General features: G+C 44.3%; 1 protein-coding gene and 1 pseudogene across 2 annotated transcripts in view; one reads left to right on the plus strand and one right to left on the minus strand.

Annotated features, from left to right (window-relative positions):
* Positions 1-15,381, minus strand: part of PPIL2 (peptidylprolyl isomerase like 2) — a 61,840-nt gene that overhangs the window by 41,361 nt on the left and 5,098 nt on the right. For both annotated transcript variants that reach the window (XR_011646534.1, XM_058281751.1), the window contains exons 2-5: positions 15,320-15,369; positions 14,561-14,606; positions 11,902-11,964; positions 11,018-11,069 (exon numbers count right to left, since the gene is read on the minus strand). Coding sequence is in view for 1 of the 2 variants with exons in the window: in XM_058281751.1 (XP_058137734.1) it covers positions 11,018-11,069; positions 11,902-11,964; positions 14,561-14,606; positions 15,320-15,369 (211 nt within the window). In the remaining variant the exon portion in view is untranslated. The remainder of the gene's footprint in view (positions 1-11,017; positions 11,070-11,901; positions 11,965-14,560; positions 14,607-15,319; positions 15,370-15,381) is intronic.
* Positions 5,516-6,964, plus strand: LOC139437025 (nucleosome assembly protein 1-like 1 pseudogene; annotated as a pseudogene).

Raw genomic sequence — 15,381 nt, forward strand, 5'->3', positions numbered from 1 at the left:
CACCTACAACTCAATGACAAAAAGACAACCCAGTTTGAAAATGGGCAAAAGACTTGATTTTCTCCATAAGATATTCAAATGACCAATAAGTATATGAAAAGATGTTCAACGTCATTAGCCACTAGGGAAATGCACATCAAAACAATTAGATTCTACTGCATACCCCCAGAATACCTATTATTTAAAAAATGGAGTGGAGGGATGCAGCTGTGGCTCAATCACTTGGGTTTCCATCTACCATACGGGAGGCCCTGGGTTCACAGCCCATGCACCACAGAGAGCTGATGCAGCAAGATGATGCAACAAAGGGAGACAAGCAGATACAGAAAAAATGCGCAGCGAATGGACACAGAGAAGAGACAGCAAAGAATGGAACAAGCCACAAGGGGGGAATAAATAAATAAATAAAATCTTTAAAAAAAAAAGGAGTGGAGCAGATGTAGCTCAGTGGTTGAGCACCTGCTACAAATGTGCAAGGTTCTGGATTTAATCCCCAGTACCTCCAAGAAAATAAATAAAAATATAATTAAAACTTAAAAAATGGAAAATAAGTTTAGAGAGGATATGGAGAAATAGGAACTGTCTTATATTTAGTGGTGGAAATGAAAAATGGTACAGCCACTGTGGAAAACAATTTGGCCATTCCTCATAAAGTACAGAATTACCATACAACCAGCAATTCCACTATTAAGCATATATCCAAAAGAACTGAAAGAAGGGACTTGAACAGATGTCAGCACACTGATATTCATAGCAGCATTATTCACAAATGCCAATAAGTGGAAGCAACCCAAGTGTCCATCATTGGAAGAATGGATAATCAAAATGTGATATGTAGGGGAACAGGTGTGGCTCAAGCAGTTGGGTGCCTGCCTCCCACACAGGAGGTCCCAGGTTCAGTTTCCAGTGTCTCCTAAAGAAGACAAGCAGGGAAGCAGATGTGGCTCAAGTGATAGAGCTTCCACCTACCATATGGGAGGACCCAGGTTCAATCCCTAGGGCCTCCTGGTGGAAAAAGAAGAGAAAGCCTGCCCACACAGTTAGCCAGTGCCCAGGCAAGTGCCCATGTGGTGAGTGAGTGCCCGCATGGTAAGCCAGCACCTGTACAAGTGAGTCACGCAGCAAGATGATGACACATCAAAAGAAAGACAAGGGAAGAGTCAAGGTGAAACGCAGCAGAAACCAGGAACCAAGGTGGCGCAATTGATTGGGAACCTCTCTCCACATCAGGGGTTTCTAGGATCAAATCCTGGTGAATCCTAGAGGAGAAAAAATGAGAAGACAACACAGACAGCAAGAACAGCAGGGCAGGAGGAGGGGAAGGGGAGGAATAGATAGATAGATAGATAGATATCTAGATAGATAGATAGATAGATAAAATCTTTTTTAAAAATAAGACAAGCAGATGCTAAATTGAGCATACACAACCAGAAGGCGACGCAGCTAGTGGGGAACGGATGTGGCTTGGGTGGTTGGGCACTTGCCTCCTATATGGGAGGCCCCAGGTTCAGTTCCCGGTTACTCCTAGAGAAGACAAGCAGACAGAAAAGGAAGCCATCTCGAGGAGCCTTGCCAATGATGACCAACTCCACACCAGTCTCCACTGGGGACTCTCGGAGCCACAGAGCTGAGCGGGCCATGCCTAGGCTGTCTTCAAGCTCAGGGCCAAAAGATGCTCAATGCCATTACCCATCAGGAAATGCAAATCAAACCACGAGATATCATTTCACACCCCCTAGAATGTTTTTTGTTTTTTTTTTAAGAACCTGAAAATAACAAGTGCTGATGAGGACATGAGACATAGAAACCCTCATTCATTGTTGGTGGGATGGAAAATGGTGCAGCCACTGTGGAAGAGTCTAGCAATTCCTCAGAAAGTAGAGAATTACCAGATTACCCAGTAATCCCACTTCCAGGGGGCATATACCTAAAAGAATTAACAGCAGGGACATGGACAGAATTTACACACCAGGGTTCACAGTGGCATTATTTACAACTGCAAAACGACAGAAGCAGCCTAAGTGTCCAAAAACAGATCAATGGATAAACAAAAGTGATACATACATACATTGAAATATTATTTACCCATGAAAAGGAATGAAGTTCTGATACATGTGATAATATGAATAAACCTTGAAGACATCATGAGGAGTAAAATAAGTGAGATACAAAAGGACAAATATTGAATGACATCACTGCTATGAAATAATTAGAAAAACAAATTCATACAGACACTGAAGTACGGATTACCAGAAATTAGGATGGTGATTAGAATGAGGAGTTAGAGACATTAATGCTTTATTGGTATGGAATTTGTATGGGGTAATAGAAAAGTTTGTTTTTTTTAAGGAGGAACCAGGGATTGAACCCACAACTTTGTACATGGGAAGCAGGTGCTCAACCACTAAGCTACATCAATTTCCCAGTGAGAGATGGTTTTTTTGTTCATTTGTTTTTGTTTTTTAGGCAGTACCAGGCATTGAACTCAGGACATCATACACAGGAAGCATGTTCAATCACTTCAGGTATATCTGCTCCCCTGAAAAGTTTTTGATAATGGGGGGTAGTAGTGGTAGCACAACATTGTGAATATAATGTTACATATTGAAATGTGGTTAAAATGTGGAAAGTTTAAGTTGTATACATGTTACCAGAATAAATAATTTAGAAAAACCCATGGAAATGCACAACAAGAGAACCCTAATGTAACTATGGACTATAGTTAAAAGCACAATTGTAATAACATTCTTTCATCAATTGTAACGAAGGTACCATGCATTCAATGCAGTGTTAGTGGTGGTGGTGGTGTGTTTGGAAACTCTATATTTTCTGCATGATTTATCTGTAAGCCGACAACTTCTCTAATAAAAACCTGATTAAATAAACAACTACAGTGACCTCCCATTTCACAGCAGAGGACTACGCCTCAGCAGGTCCTGCTGCTCTGCCCTCTGAAAGCCACCCTGGCTTTGCTCTGCCCCATCCAATCTCCACTACCTGGTCCACGTCCCGCCAGCCCTCTCCCTGAGATAAGTTCCCCAGCTTCCACCTTTGCCCTCTGTGGTGCATTCTCACCAGGCAACTAGATAGAGCCTTTAACACATGCCAGAGCATGACGCGCTCTCAACTGAAACCTTCCCAGGCCTCTGCCCCTCCCAGGACCACCCACACTCTTCCTAGGGCCTTTAAGGCCCTGGACACAAGCCCTGACCATCGGCTGCCATCTCCCCTGGCTTCACTGCTCCCAACCCATAACCCTCCCCTGACTCCTAAGCACCCCAAACTCTGCCCCAGAGTGTCTCCCAGGCCCCCACACATGTACTTTCTCCCTGGCCTGTAACATGAGTCTCTCAGCTGGTTTCTCATCTCCAGGTCTCAGCTTAAATGGTGCAGCTATGGGGAGACATTTCTGTCTTCTTTCTCTCCTCCCACTGTCCCCCTCTGGAAGCCTTTGGGACACACTGGGCATCCATCCCTCCCACCACATCTGCTCCTTCCATGGCTGCAGGCCCAGCACCCAGCAGGACTAACACTTCCTTCCCGAATGAACACACGCAATTGCATAAATGAAGAAATGGACCTGAACTGCAGCATGAGGTCTTGAGAGAGCTCTGAGAAACAAAGGGACTAAGAGAAGGAAGGATGACTAAAATGTGGTTTATTATGAGAAGGCCATTTGACGGGGTGTAAAAAAAGATAATGCCTGAAGACCCTGATCTGGAAATTTTCTTCCTGAGTGGTAAAGAATGCATGACATTGGACCTGTATACATAACATATATGAAGCTGCTTAAACTTAACTCAAGGAAAATACAAATAAAAATTTTTACTCATAAGATTAACAAAAATAAATGACATTCTCAGAAAACATGCCTGGATGCATTAAGTGTCCAAGAAGCATGATGCATACAACCCTCTCTCAAGTGTTTAGAAAGACAGATGGATACAGGGATAGATGGATTAATAAGATAGATAAATGGAGGGAAGAATGGATAGGTAGGTGGGTAGGTAGGCAGGTGGATGGATGAAAGGAATGATACAACAAACGTGACAAAATATTATAATTGGTGGCTCTTTCTCCTGCTCCTGTCCCTGCCATCCTGAGTCATTGCCTGTGCAGCTCTGGCCATCTGGCTCCCTGTTCCAGCTGCTGCAAAGAACAGTTGGAACTTGGGAAGCGGACTTGGCCCAGTGGTTAGGGCATCCACCTACCACATGGGAGGTCCACGGTTCAAACCCCAGGCCTCCTTGACCTGTGTGAAGCTGGCCCATGCACAGTGCTGAAGCGTGCAAGGAGTGCCCTGCCATGCAGAGGTGTCCCCCGTGTAGGGGAGCCCCACATGCAAGGAGTGCGCCCCGTAAGGAAAGCCACCCAGCACGAAAGAAAGTGCAGCCTGCCCAAGAATGGCACCGCACACACAGTGAGATGATGCAACAAAAAGAAACACAGGGAAACGGACTTTGGCCCAGTGGTTAGGGCGTCCGTCTACCACATGGGAGGTCCGCGGTTCAAGCCCCGGGCCTCCTTGACCCATGTGGAGCTGGCCCATGCGCAGTGCTCATGCGCGCAAGGAGTGCCGCGACCCGCAGGGGTGTCCCCCGCGTAGGGGAGCCCCACGCGCAAGGAGTGCACCCATAAGGAGAGCCGCCCAGCGCAAAGGAGGGAACAGCCTGCCGAGGAATGGCGCCGCCCACACTTCCTGTGCCGCTGACGACAACAGAAGCGGACAAAGAAACAAGACGCAGCAAAAAGACACAGAAAACAGACAACCGGGGGAGGGGAGGGGAATTAAATAAATAAAAATAAATAAATAAATAAATCTTTAAAAAAAAAAAAAAAAAGAGACACAGATTCCTGGTGCCGCTGATAAGGATAGAAGCGGTCACAGAAGCACACAGCAAATGGACAGAGAGCAGACAACTGTGGGCAGGGGAAGGGAGAGAAATAAATTAAAAAAAAAAAAAAAAAAGAACAGTTGGAACTTGGTCAAGATTTGGATGATGTCGAAGTAGAAGAAACTGGTGAAGAAAGAGAAATCAAAGAACACCAGTTGACTGTTCAAATGATGCAGAATCCTCAGATTCTCGCAGCCTGTCAGTAAAGACTTGATGGTCTGGTAGAAACACCAATGGGAAAGCTTGCCTAGGTAGTTAAAAGATGACTGAATGGGAAGCAGATATGACTCAAGCAGCTGGATGCCCACCTATGACATGGGAGGTCTGGGGTTTGGTTTCCAGTGCCTCCTAAAGATGAGCAAGACAGCAAGCTGACGCAACGAGATGATGCAACAAGGAGACACAATGAGGAAACACAATGGGACACAACAAGCAGGGAGCAGAGGTGGCTCAAGCAATTCGGCACCTCCCTCCCACATGGGAGGTCCTGGGTTTGGTTCCCGGTGCCTCCTAAAAAGACGACAAGCTGACAGAGCACATAATGAACAGACACAGAGAGCAGATAGGAAGTGCAAATGACAAGGGACAGGGAGAATTAAATTAAATAATTTTAAAAAAAAAGATGAGTGAATGCCCATGAAAATCTCCAAGTTAAATGAGCACAGATAGAAGCCAAATTCTCTGAGGAAGTTCATGATCTTGAAAGAAGGTATGTTGGCTATCAGCCTCTATTTGATAAGCAATTTGAGATCACTGGTGCAATTTATGAACATACAGAAGATAAGGAAGATGGAATTTTGGAGGAACTGAAAGAAAAAGGATGAAGAAAAACAAAGTCCCAGAGGAATTCCTGAATTTTGGGTGACTGTTTTTAAGGATGTTGACTTGCTCAGTGATATGGTTCGGGAACATGGTGAACCTATCCACTTGAAGGACCTTAAAGTGAAGCTCTCAGATGCCAGGCAGCCTATGAGCTTTGTCTTAGAACTTCACTTTGCACCCAGTGAGCATTTCACAAATGAAGTGCTAACAAAGACATACAGGATGAGATCAGAACCAGATGTTTCTGATTTTTTTTTAAGGAGGTACCAGGGATTGAACCCAGGACCTCATACATGGGAAGCAGGCACTCAACCACTGAGCCACATTAGCTCCTCTGAGTATTTTTTTCATTTTTGTTTTTAGGAGGCACCGGGAACCAAACCTGGGACCTCCCACATGGGAAGCAGGCACTCACTGCTTGAGCCATTTCTGCTTCTCCCTTTCCTTTTTTTTTTCCCCTAAAGATTTAATTTTTCCTTTTTCTTTTATATTTTTTAGATTTATTTATCCCCCATCCTCATTGTTTGCTCTGTCTGCTCCCTATGTCTGCCCATCTTCTCTTTAGGAGGCACTGGGAACCGAACCTGGGACCTCTAACATGGGAGAGGTGCTCAATTGCTTGAGCCACCTCCACTTCCTGCTTTGTTGTCTCTCTCATTGTTTCCTGGGTCTCTTGTTTAATCTTGTTGTGTCAGCTCGCCATGCCAGCCTATTGCACCAGCTCACTGTCTTGTTCATCTTCTCCAGGAGGCACCAGGAACCAAACCTGGGACCTCCCATGTGGTAGGCGGAAGCTCAATCACTTGAGCCACATCCACTTCACACCACCCCCTTTCCTTTTTGCTTGAGCCCCTTTGTTCTCTCCTTTTCCTTTTGATGGACCAGAAATTATGGGTTGTACAGGGTGCCAGACAGATTGGAAAGAAGGAAATACCATCACTTTGAAAACCATGAAAAAGCAGCAGAAACACAAGGGACATGGGATAGTTTGTACTGTGACTAAAACCGTTTCCAACGACTCTTTTAATGTTTACTCCTGAACTTCCTGAGAGTGGAGACCTGGATGATGAAGCTACAGCTATCCTTGCTGCAGACTCTAGAATTGGTCAATTTTTATATGAGCATACATCCCAAGATGAATGTTAGACTTTACTGGTGAAGCTTTGGAGGATGATGACAACGATGATGATGATAGCAAAGAAGCAGATGATGACAGGGAAGACGATGAGGAAAATAATCCAGACTAAGACCCCAAGAGGGAATAAAACCCAGCCAAGTGCAAGCAGCAGAGCAGCAGGATGTATGAGAATAACCTGTGCTGTAACAGCCTAAAACAACATTATTTACATGTAGGCTTATAATTAATTTTTTTTAAAGGAGGGGAACTCGTATTTTAAAGACCAATCTGTCTTACCTAATGTTGTAACTATAATTTTCCTGCCAGATATGTTGAACGCACAGTCTCAAGCATGTTCATTAATTACTTACATAGTTCGGTTCTTGTGCAGTGTTTTTTACATGTAACCATTAAAGCACAGCTAAGAAATTTAACAACTATTAAGTGAAACAAATTTCTTGCTCTGCAAAATTTTTTCCTGAAGAACCAAAGTATTTTTTCAGCCTGTAGTTGAATGGGTTTAAGTCCATTTACTTTAGCTGTGACTTTCATTACTTTGTTATAGAAATGCAATGACTTTCACTAAAAAGATTTTTTTTTAACTTGGTGAGATAAGTATAGGGTTAAGAATTTTCAGTGAGCTTTCCACAACTGCGAGATCAGGAGATCCCTGCCGGTTTGCTGATGTCGGACCTCGTTCCCACCCCTTCCTCTACCCCTAGAAGTCCTGCCATAAAATGGTGTGGTCCTAAAAATAATAATAATAATAATAATTTCCAGTAAGGCCACAACTATCAGTTTATAAATTTTTATGTTTTGTGAGGAAATCTAACTTTCACATTGTGGTTATTGGCTATCACAGAGTGACTAAACCTAATTAATTTCATAAATTAGCACCTTACAATTTAACCGCACATTTAAATTTTAAACTCCATTAAACAAGCATTTTTTTCTTTGTGGTACGATAGGCCTTCCGCTTCTCTGGAAAAGATAAATTTACATCATTTGACAAGATATTTAAAGAATTGTTTTATTGTTTTGTTTTTACAGCCTAAAATAAAAATGTCACATAAAATTTTAGTTATCAGAAGATAATGTCTTAATTTTGTATTGATTCGGGTAGAGGCAGAGGCCTAGTTTGGTTGTGACCAGTTTCCCAAATTATTGACGAAAAGAGTGTCAACTCTGAAAGATGGTACTATAGCTAATATGCTAGTGTAAAAAAAAAAAAAAGGACAAAATCTTAAATGGCATACTTTTTTTAGAAGGATTAGAAAGTTAAATTTCATTTCCTTTGGGTTAAAACTACAGAGGAGACCCCAAGTCTCTGCTTTATTTTCATCGCTTAAAGTAGGAGTATGTCATCTACCCATTCTTATTATTAAGATATCTACATATCTTCATTATGTATTAAAATGGGTAGGACTGTTTTACTTAACTACCTCACAGTTGTGTTGAGGCATATTAAGTTAAACTTTGTGAAATTTTGCTCAGTTTCATTAAAAGCTCGAGGGATGTGGATTTGGCTCAACTGATAGAGCGTTCACCTCACATGGGAGGTCCAGGGTTCAGACCCAGGGCCTCCTGACCCGTGTGATGAGCTGGCCCATGTGCAGTGCTGATGTGTGCAAGGAGCGCCGTGCCACGCAGGGGTGTCCCCCGCACACATGAAGAGCTGACGCAGCAAGATGACAAAACAAAAAAGAGACACAGATTCCCGGTACTGCCAACAAGAATCCAAGAAGACACAGAACACGCAGTGAATGGACAGAAGAGCGGACAACTGGGGGCAGGGGAAAGGAAGAGAAAAAAATAAATTTTGAGGGCGGCAGACATGGCCCAGTGGTTAGGGCGTCCGTCTACCACATGGGAGGTCTGTGGTTCAAACCCCGGGCCTCCCTGACCCATGTGGAACTGACCCATGCGCAGTGCTGATGCGCGCAAGGAGTGCCCTGCCACACAGGGGTGTCCCCTGCGTAGGGAAGCCCCACGCGCAAGACGTGTGCCCCATAAGGAGAGCCGCCCAGCACGAAAGGAAGTGCAGCCTGCTCAGGAATGGTGCCGCATACACAGAGAGCTGACACAACAAGATGATGCAACAAAAAGAGACACAGATTTCCGTGCCGCTGACAACAGAAGCGGACAAAGACAAAGACGACGACGCAGCAGACAGACACAGAGAACAGACAACTGGGGTGGGGGGGGAAGGGGAGAGAAATAAATAAATAAACAAACCTTTTTTAAAAAAAAAGAAAAAGCTAAAAAATGTGAACCTAGTGTACCACAAATAATCAGCATCTTATTTATACCAGGGTTTGAAAATTTTTCTCTCCCCCCCCCCCCCCCGCAGTTGTCTGCTCTGTGTCAATTTGATAATTCTTGATGGAAAACAAAGGTTAAGGACCTCTGTTTGGATCTGACCAGATAACACTCTTGCGAATCTTTGTGTGGCTCCTATTTTAATAGAAATGGAGGAATTAGGAACTATTTCAAAAGGCCGATGGATTTTTTCAAGATTTTATGTGATCATATTGCAGCAAATACTACTTTAGTCACTGACTGTGCTAAAGTGGAAATAAGATAATATTTGAAAAAAATTGCCATTAAATTTAAGAGTACAGCCACACTTTAAATATCTCAGGCTAATTACTGTTAATTTGTGATGAACTTAAAGCTTTGATAGTGAAGGTGGACTAACAGAGGAAGGCCAAGAATTCCTGCTCTTAATAAAATCACAACCATTCATTCTTAGAGGTTTCCTTTTTGAAATTCTGGAACTGAGGTCTTGTAATGTGAGCATGTTTTGTCTGCTGTACTATTTCTCTCCTGAAATTTTAATTAACTACTGGAAATCCTTAACCAATTTCAATAGTTTATGAGGAAAAAAATGCCATGAAAACGCCTTTTTTCACCTCTTTATTTTCAGAGTGATATCACTTAAATTAGACATATATGCTGACTTTTGGTACCTGCAGCTCCCATTGCCATAGCTTTTTCTGAACTTTTACATTTTTTATCTAAAGATAAAATGCCATTTTTTAAAAACTTAAGAAAGTAGCAAAACTACTATTATTTTTTTTCATTCTTTTAAGGAAACAGCTATTGCCAAAGTAGATAACATTTCACCATGTTACATAAAGGACAGATGGTTTACAGAGAAATTGTTTTCTTAATAAAGTTAGTTTCAAGGGATGTCAGTATTCATCTATGCCTTTTCTCTGATTCCAAAATGGTTCAATTTCATTCTAGAGATGAAATATAATGTAATTTGAAATCCTTAAAATTTGGATTTTATTGCATAATATATATATATATATTTTTTTTGGGGGGGGAGGTACTGGGGATTGAATCCAGAACTTCATACATGGGAAGCAGGTGCTCAATCACTGAGCTACCTCCTCAAAAAAAGAAAAAAACAAACAAAATACACACACACATATATTAGTGTCTCTGGGTACCTGTGGCCGCAGGGGTATGTTGGAATTCTCTGCATGAGGTTTACTTTTGCAAATAATAAATATTTTTGTCCTGTAAGTCTGAAATTATTTAAAAATAAAAAGTTAAAAATAAAAACATGATATCCAGTTTTTATTGAGGGTGTGGGGAAACAGGCATTCTTTTCCCTGCTACTGGTAGAAAGTAAAATGGTACCTCATCTTTGGAGAACAATTTTCCGAAAGCAATTAAATCTAAAATGCACCCACCCTTTGAGCCTGCAGTTCCAGCCAAACCCTCACACATGTGCCCCAGAAGCACTCTGGGCCACAGTTATTCATTACACATGAATGAATTCATCACGGTACCCCATGTAGAGAAATTCCAGACAGCCGTAAGAGTAAGGACGTGCTCCCTGCACTGAAGAGTACAGCTCTCCCTGATCCAGTCAGACAGGTAAAGCAAGGAGCACTATAAACCTCACACAGTACGATCTCATCCAAGACCCAGGCAAAGAGGGCGTGCACATGTGGACAGCCACGCACACCTGGACAGCCATGCACAGGTAGAGAACGTTTCCCAAGAGGAATGGGTGTGTGATGTAAGAGAGAAGGGACAGCCCCTCTTGCTGTGCCTTGCAAATGGTTCTCCACCACACCCATGTGGACACTTAGAAACCACTGGACCAAATCAAAGGCAGGAGGATAGCTTTCACCAGTATCACTTACAATCCTGAACAGCCACCTACCTCTCCATTGCTGGGGTTGGTCCCATACTTCTTAAGCCAAGGCACGATGCTTCTGAAGAGACGACAAAACAGAAAAGCATCACAATGGCATTAGGTTTGGCCTGGTAATACCATCCCAGTCCTGGAAAGTTAGTTTCAGGGAAAAGTTGTTTTTTTTTTTTTTAAGTCTTGGAAAGTGTGCGGCTCCACATGATCTCTTGATATCAGAAACAAGTGCAAGAGTTCTTTGCCTTGTGAGAGAAAGTGGGGGAGTATTTCTGGATAAACGGGTTTCAAAATATGTTCAAGGTTTTTTTACTATAGTTGTGGATAAATTATTATAAGTTCACAGAATAAAGAAAAGTGCATGTTTAAAAGCAGTGTTATCTTCAATAGTGGGATAATGGTAAATCTCTTTTTGTTTTGTAGTTTTTCCGACTTTTCTAAAATGAGCCTGAAACCCTAGAAAATTATAGAATTTGGCTTATGCTAGGACATGAAAACCGGGCATTAGTGCTTCAAAACAGCCTGGAAGAACATGCACTGTAATTATGGCTCTGTTTTTGAAAAGCCAAAAATACTCCACTAAAAACGTTTCAAACAATTTACACGTGCACCAATTAGAATCACAGGCCCCCTGGGTTGGCATTCCAGGCAAGGGACACAGCAGCACCTGCCAGCTGAAGCTGCCAGCCTGGGGTAACAGCAGCTCTTCTGCCAGGTCCCTGAGGCCATGTCAGTCCCTCCTGGGTTCCCAAGAGACCCATGCAGGACTCCAGGGCTGCAGGGACCAGGAGTCTGGGGACCTTGGCATTTCTAGGCCTGGAGCCACAAGCCCTCAAGTTGGCCCAATATCCCCTTCCTTAGTAGGTGTCAACAATCTCAAAATTGTAGGGAAAACTCACAGCAAGTCAAAGACGACGCCTTCAGGGGTGCACACAGGGTAGACGAAGGGCTGCAGAGAGAGACTGAAAAAGGACATGCATCACTCCTGGTCAGCACTGGGCACATGGGACCATGCCATGCCTGCATGACTCATGCAACTATTCCCTATGCTCCTCCTTCCTTCAACAATTCCTGGGGCTCCACAGCACAGCTGGTGCTGGGTGCCAGGACCAGAGGGACCCCCACCCCACTCTGCCCTTCACAAGCTGCCAGTCTATGCCCCCAGCACAAACTAGTCAGCACAAGGTCTGGGGCCCAGGAGAGGCGCCGAGGGAGCCAGACTCCTCCGCATCCTTCGCTTAGTCACATAATAGTTTAGTTATCATGTTCATGTCCAAAAGAGGTGACTGGCGGTAGTCCTGGGGCGACAAGACTGGCTTCCGCGCTCTGAAACATCACATGGCAGGCAGGCCAAGCTTTGCAAGGGAGCTCTGCCCTCCCCCAGCCCGAGCGCTTCTGGCGGGGCTATCGGGTCTGCATGCCTGGCCTCTCCCTGACCAGGGTGCACACAGTTCCTCCACATTCCCCTGTTGACAGCGGGGGCCAAGGGGTGGGCATGTGACCCAGGCAGGACCTGAGTTGCTGGGAGCCCTCAGGGAGTTCTGAGACATGGAAATGGCAGTCGAGGCGCCTGTATAGGCCCAGAGTTGTCACATGCCATTCTCCACCTCACAGAGATAGTCTGCTCAAGAAAGCAGTCAATGTAGGGAAAAGTACAATCACCAGATGAAGAGCAAATACATCTTGGTGAACTTCCTTGAGCCAATACCCTTTCTTCTGCCATGGGTTTCTGTCACAAGCTGTCCAGAGCCCTGCATAATTTGGTTTCTGCTTTGTACATTGGTCACCTGTGACTCTGGTCAGCACAGGTCAGTCCCCAGCAGCTGGATCCACCCAGGCTATGATCAGGTCCTCCCCCGAGGAAGCCCTCTTTGGGCCCCCTTACCACTGCTCTCATCAGCTCAATCATCTAATCTAACTTCAGCAGAGGTGGTGGCACTGCTGGTGACTGACCCAGAGCAGGACCTGGGACCAAGGCACGTTCCAGATATCATCAGGATGTCTGGGCAACTCCTCTCAAGAACAAGCTGAGGGGGCACATTTTCAAAACACATTTTTACCCATAACCCAAGGCAGTTAAAAAAAATGGACCAGACATAGATCAGAGGCCCTCTGGAGGAAATGGGAATCAAGGATGAAATCCCTTCCAGTACTGCATACAAGGGAGAGTTCCCATCCTGGAAAAGCCCCATATTCAATCTGAGTAAGACTGCTTTCCCACGAGGTGACAACAAAACCTGAGTGGCAAGCAGTGGGGTGGTATGGGATCCCAGCCAATGACACAATGCCTGGGCCTCACTTTTTCACCCTGCAGGTACTGGTGAGTAGAAAAGGCCTCACTGCACTGCAGGGGAGGCTGTGGGGGGCCTGGGTAGATCTGGGGAGGCCTGGTACAGGGCCGCATACCTGGGTGCAGAGCCCTTGCTCCTTTCTCATGGCACTGTGCTGTCTGACCAGAATTACTGGGACAGCTTTGTCATGCAAGGATCAAGGCTCACGCAGAGGGGCCTGTGTGGACACAAGTGTTCTGAAGCCCTCTCTGCCCTTGAGCTCCACGCAGGGAGCTCCTCAAGGGCAGAGACGGCCATGGCTCACACTTGGGGGAACACAGATCCAGAAGGACTACCCGATCTGCTCACTCCCACAGTCCCTTTGCTCTGGGGGTTTGTTTTCCAAGAGACCCATCCTTCTGCTCATAAACATACCAATTAGGGCTGGAAACAAGCATTCGGTAGCTCTGTACCAGGATCCCTCGCCACCCCCACCCATAATCTGAGTTCCTAGGTAAGGGCAGAAGAGCCTCGTGGCGTTTTTACTCTTAGTGTGGCAGCCACTACTGAGAATCTGGGCTAAGGGTAAAGGGTTAAAGGCACAGGGCTGGAATCAGACAGTTAGGTTCAGACTCAGGCACCACACTTCTTGGATGTGACACTTGGGGGAGGTACTTTGTTCTTCTAAGCTCCAGTTTTCTCCGCTGTACAAATAGACTTAATGGGAGCTGGCCCATGCGCAGTGCTGATGCGCGCAAGGAGTGCGTGCTACACAGGAGTGTCCCGCGCGTAGGGGAGCCCCACGCGCAAGGAGTGCACCCATAAGGAGAGCCGCCCAGCGCGAAGGAGGGAGCAGCCTGCCGAGGAATGGCGCCGCCCACACTTCCTGTGCAGCTGACGACAACAGAAGCGGACAAAGAAACAAGACACAGCAAAAAGACACAGAAAACAGACAACCGGGGGAGGGGAGGGGAATTAAATAAATAAAAATAAATCTTTAAAAAAAAAAAAAAAAAAAAAAACAAATAGACTTAATGACAAGCTCTACATGCCTCCGAAGGTAGGAATGAACTTAGACAATGTATGTGAACATGGACACAAAAAAAGCAGAAAATAATCACTACTGGTTGTGACTATTGGGTACACCTTCTCCTAGGCTGGGGGAAGACTGAGGTGGAGGAACACAGGCGGAGCCCACACCTGGATATCTGAGGATCTGATTTATTATCAAACGATTGCATATCAGAGAATAATGACAAGGGAAAAATAAACCTGTCAAATATCTTACCTGCAGTGGTCAAAAGGTAAACGACGAAAATTTGTTTGGGGGATATCTATTAAATAAAAGAAAAAGAAAATGTATCCCATAAACAAATTTCAACTGTGCACTCCTGCCAACAATTCAATTACATTTTAAGGAAAAAAATACATTTAGATTACCTAAGACAGCAACTGCTGTGGATTAAAACACTCTTAATAGGTATAACCAAAACACATGGGGTACATACAAAGGAGAGGAAAAAGACAACTTTTGCTTAAGCCAAGGTTTCTGTCATAATCTTAACAAAGGCTTATGTTCTAGTTCTTTACTTTCCAAGACAGCTGGGCCACTTTATTCCCACTAGCAATTTATGACAGTCCTCTCTCTACTGCAGCCTGGACAGCTTTAGGTATTTTTTTTTTTCCTTCTTTTTTTCAAGGAGGTACCAGGGACTGAACCTGGGACCTCATACATGGGAAGCAGGTGCTCAACCACAGAGCAACACCTACTCCTAATATTACTGTTCTCTTGATTATTCCTTGATAAACAAAAAAATGCTATCTTAACCTATCTTACAAAAAATCACTACTGAGATTAAATGCTTTGCCATATGTCTTGCTATATTTACTCATCTGTGAGCTGCCTAGGTCCCTCAGTCCATTTGTCTACTATAGTTTCTGCATTCTTGTCCATTTATATAGGCTCACTTTCAGAGTTAAGCTACCACTCCTTAATAACCACTTCCCCCCACCCTGGGGGGCGTTACAGGAAGCCTTCACACCTTACCTGCTTTCTTGCCACCATAGAAGTGAGTGTATTCAGCACAGGTAATGTACCTGAAGAAAAGA

The sequence above is a fragment of the Dasypus novemcinctus genome, chromosome 19, assembly GCF_030445035.2.
Source record: "Dasypus novemcinctus isolate mDasNov1 chromosome 19, mDasNov1.1.hap2, whole genome shotgun sequence".
Classification (NCBI taxonomy): domain Eukaryota; kingdom Metazoa; phylum Chordata; class Mammalia; order Cingulata; family Dasypodidae; genus Dasypus; species Dasypus novemcinctus.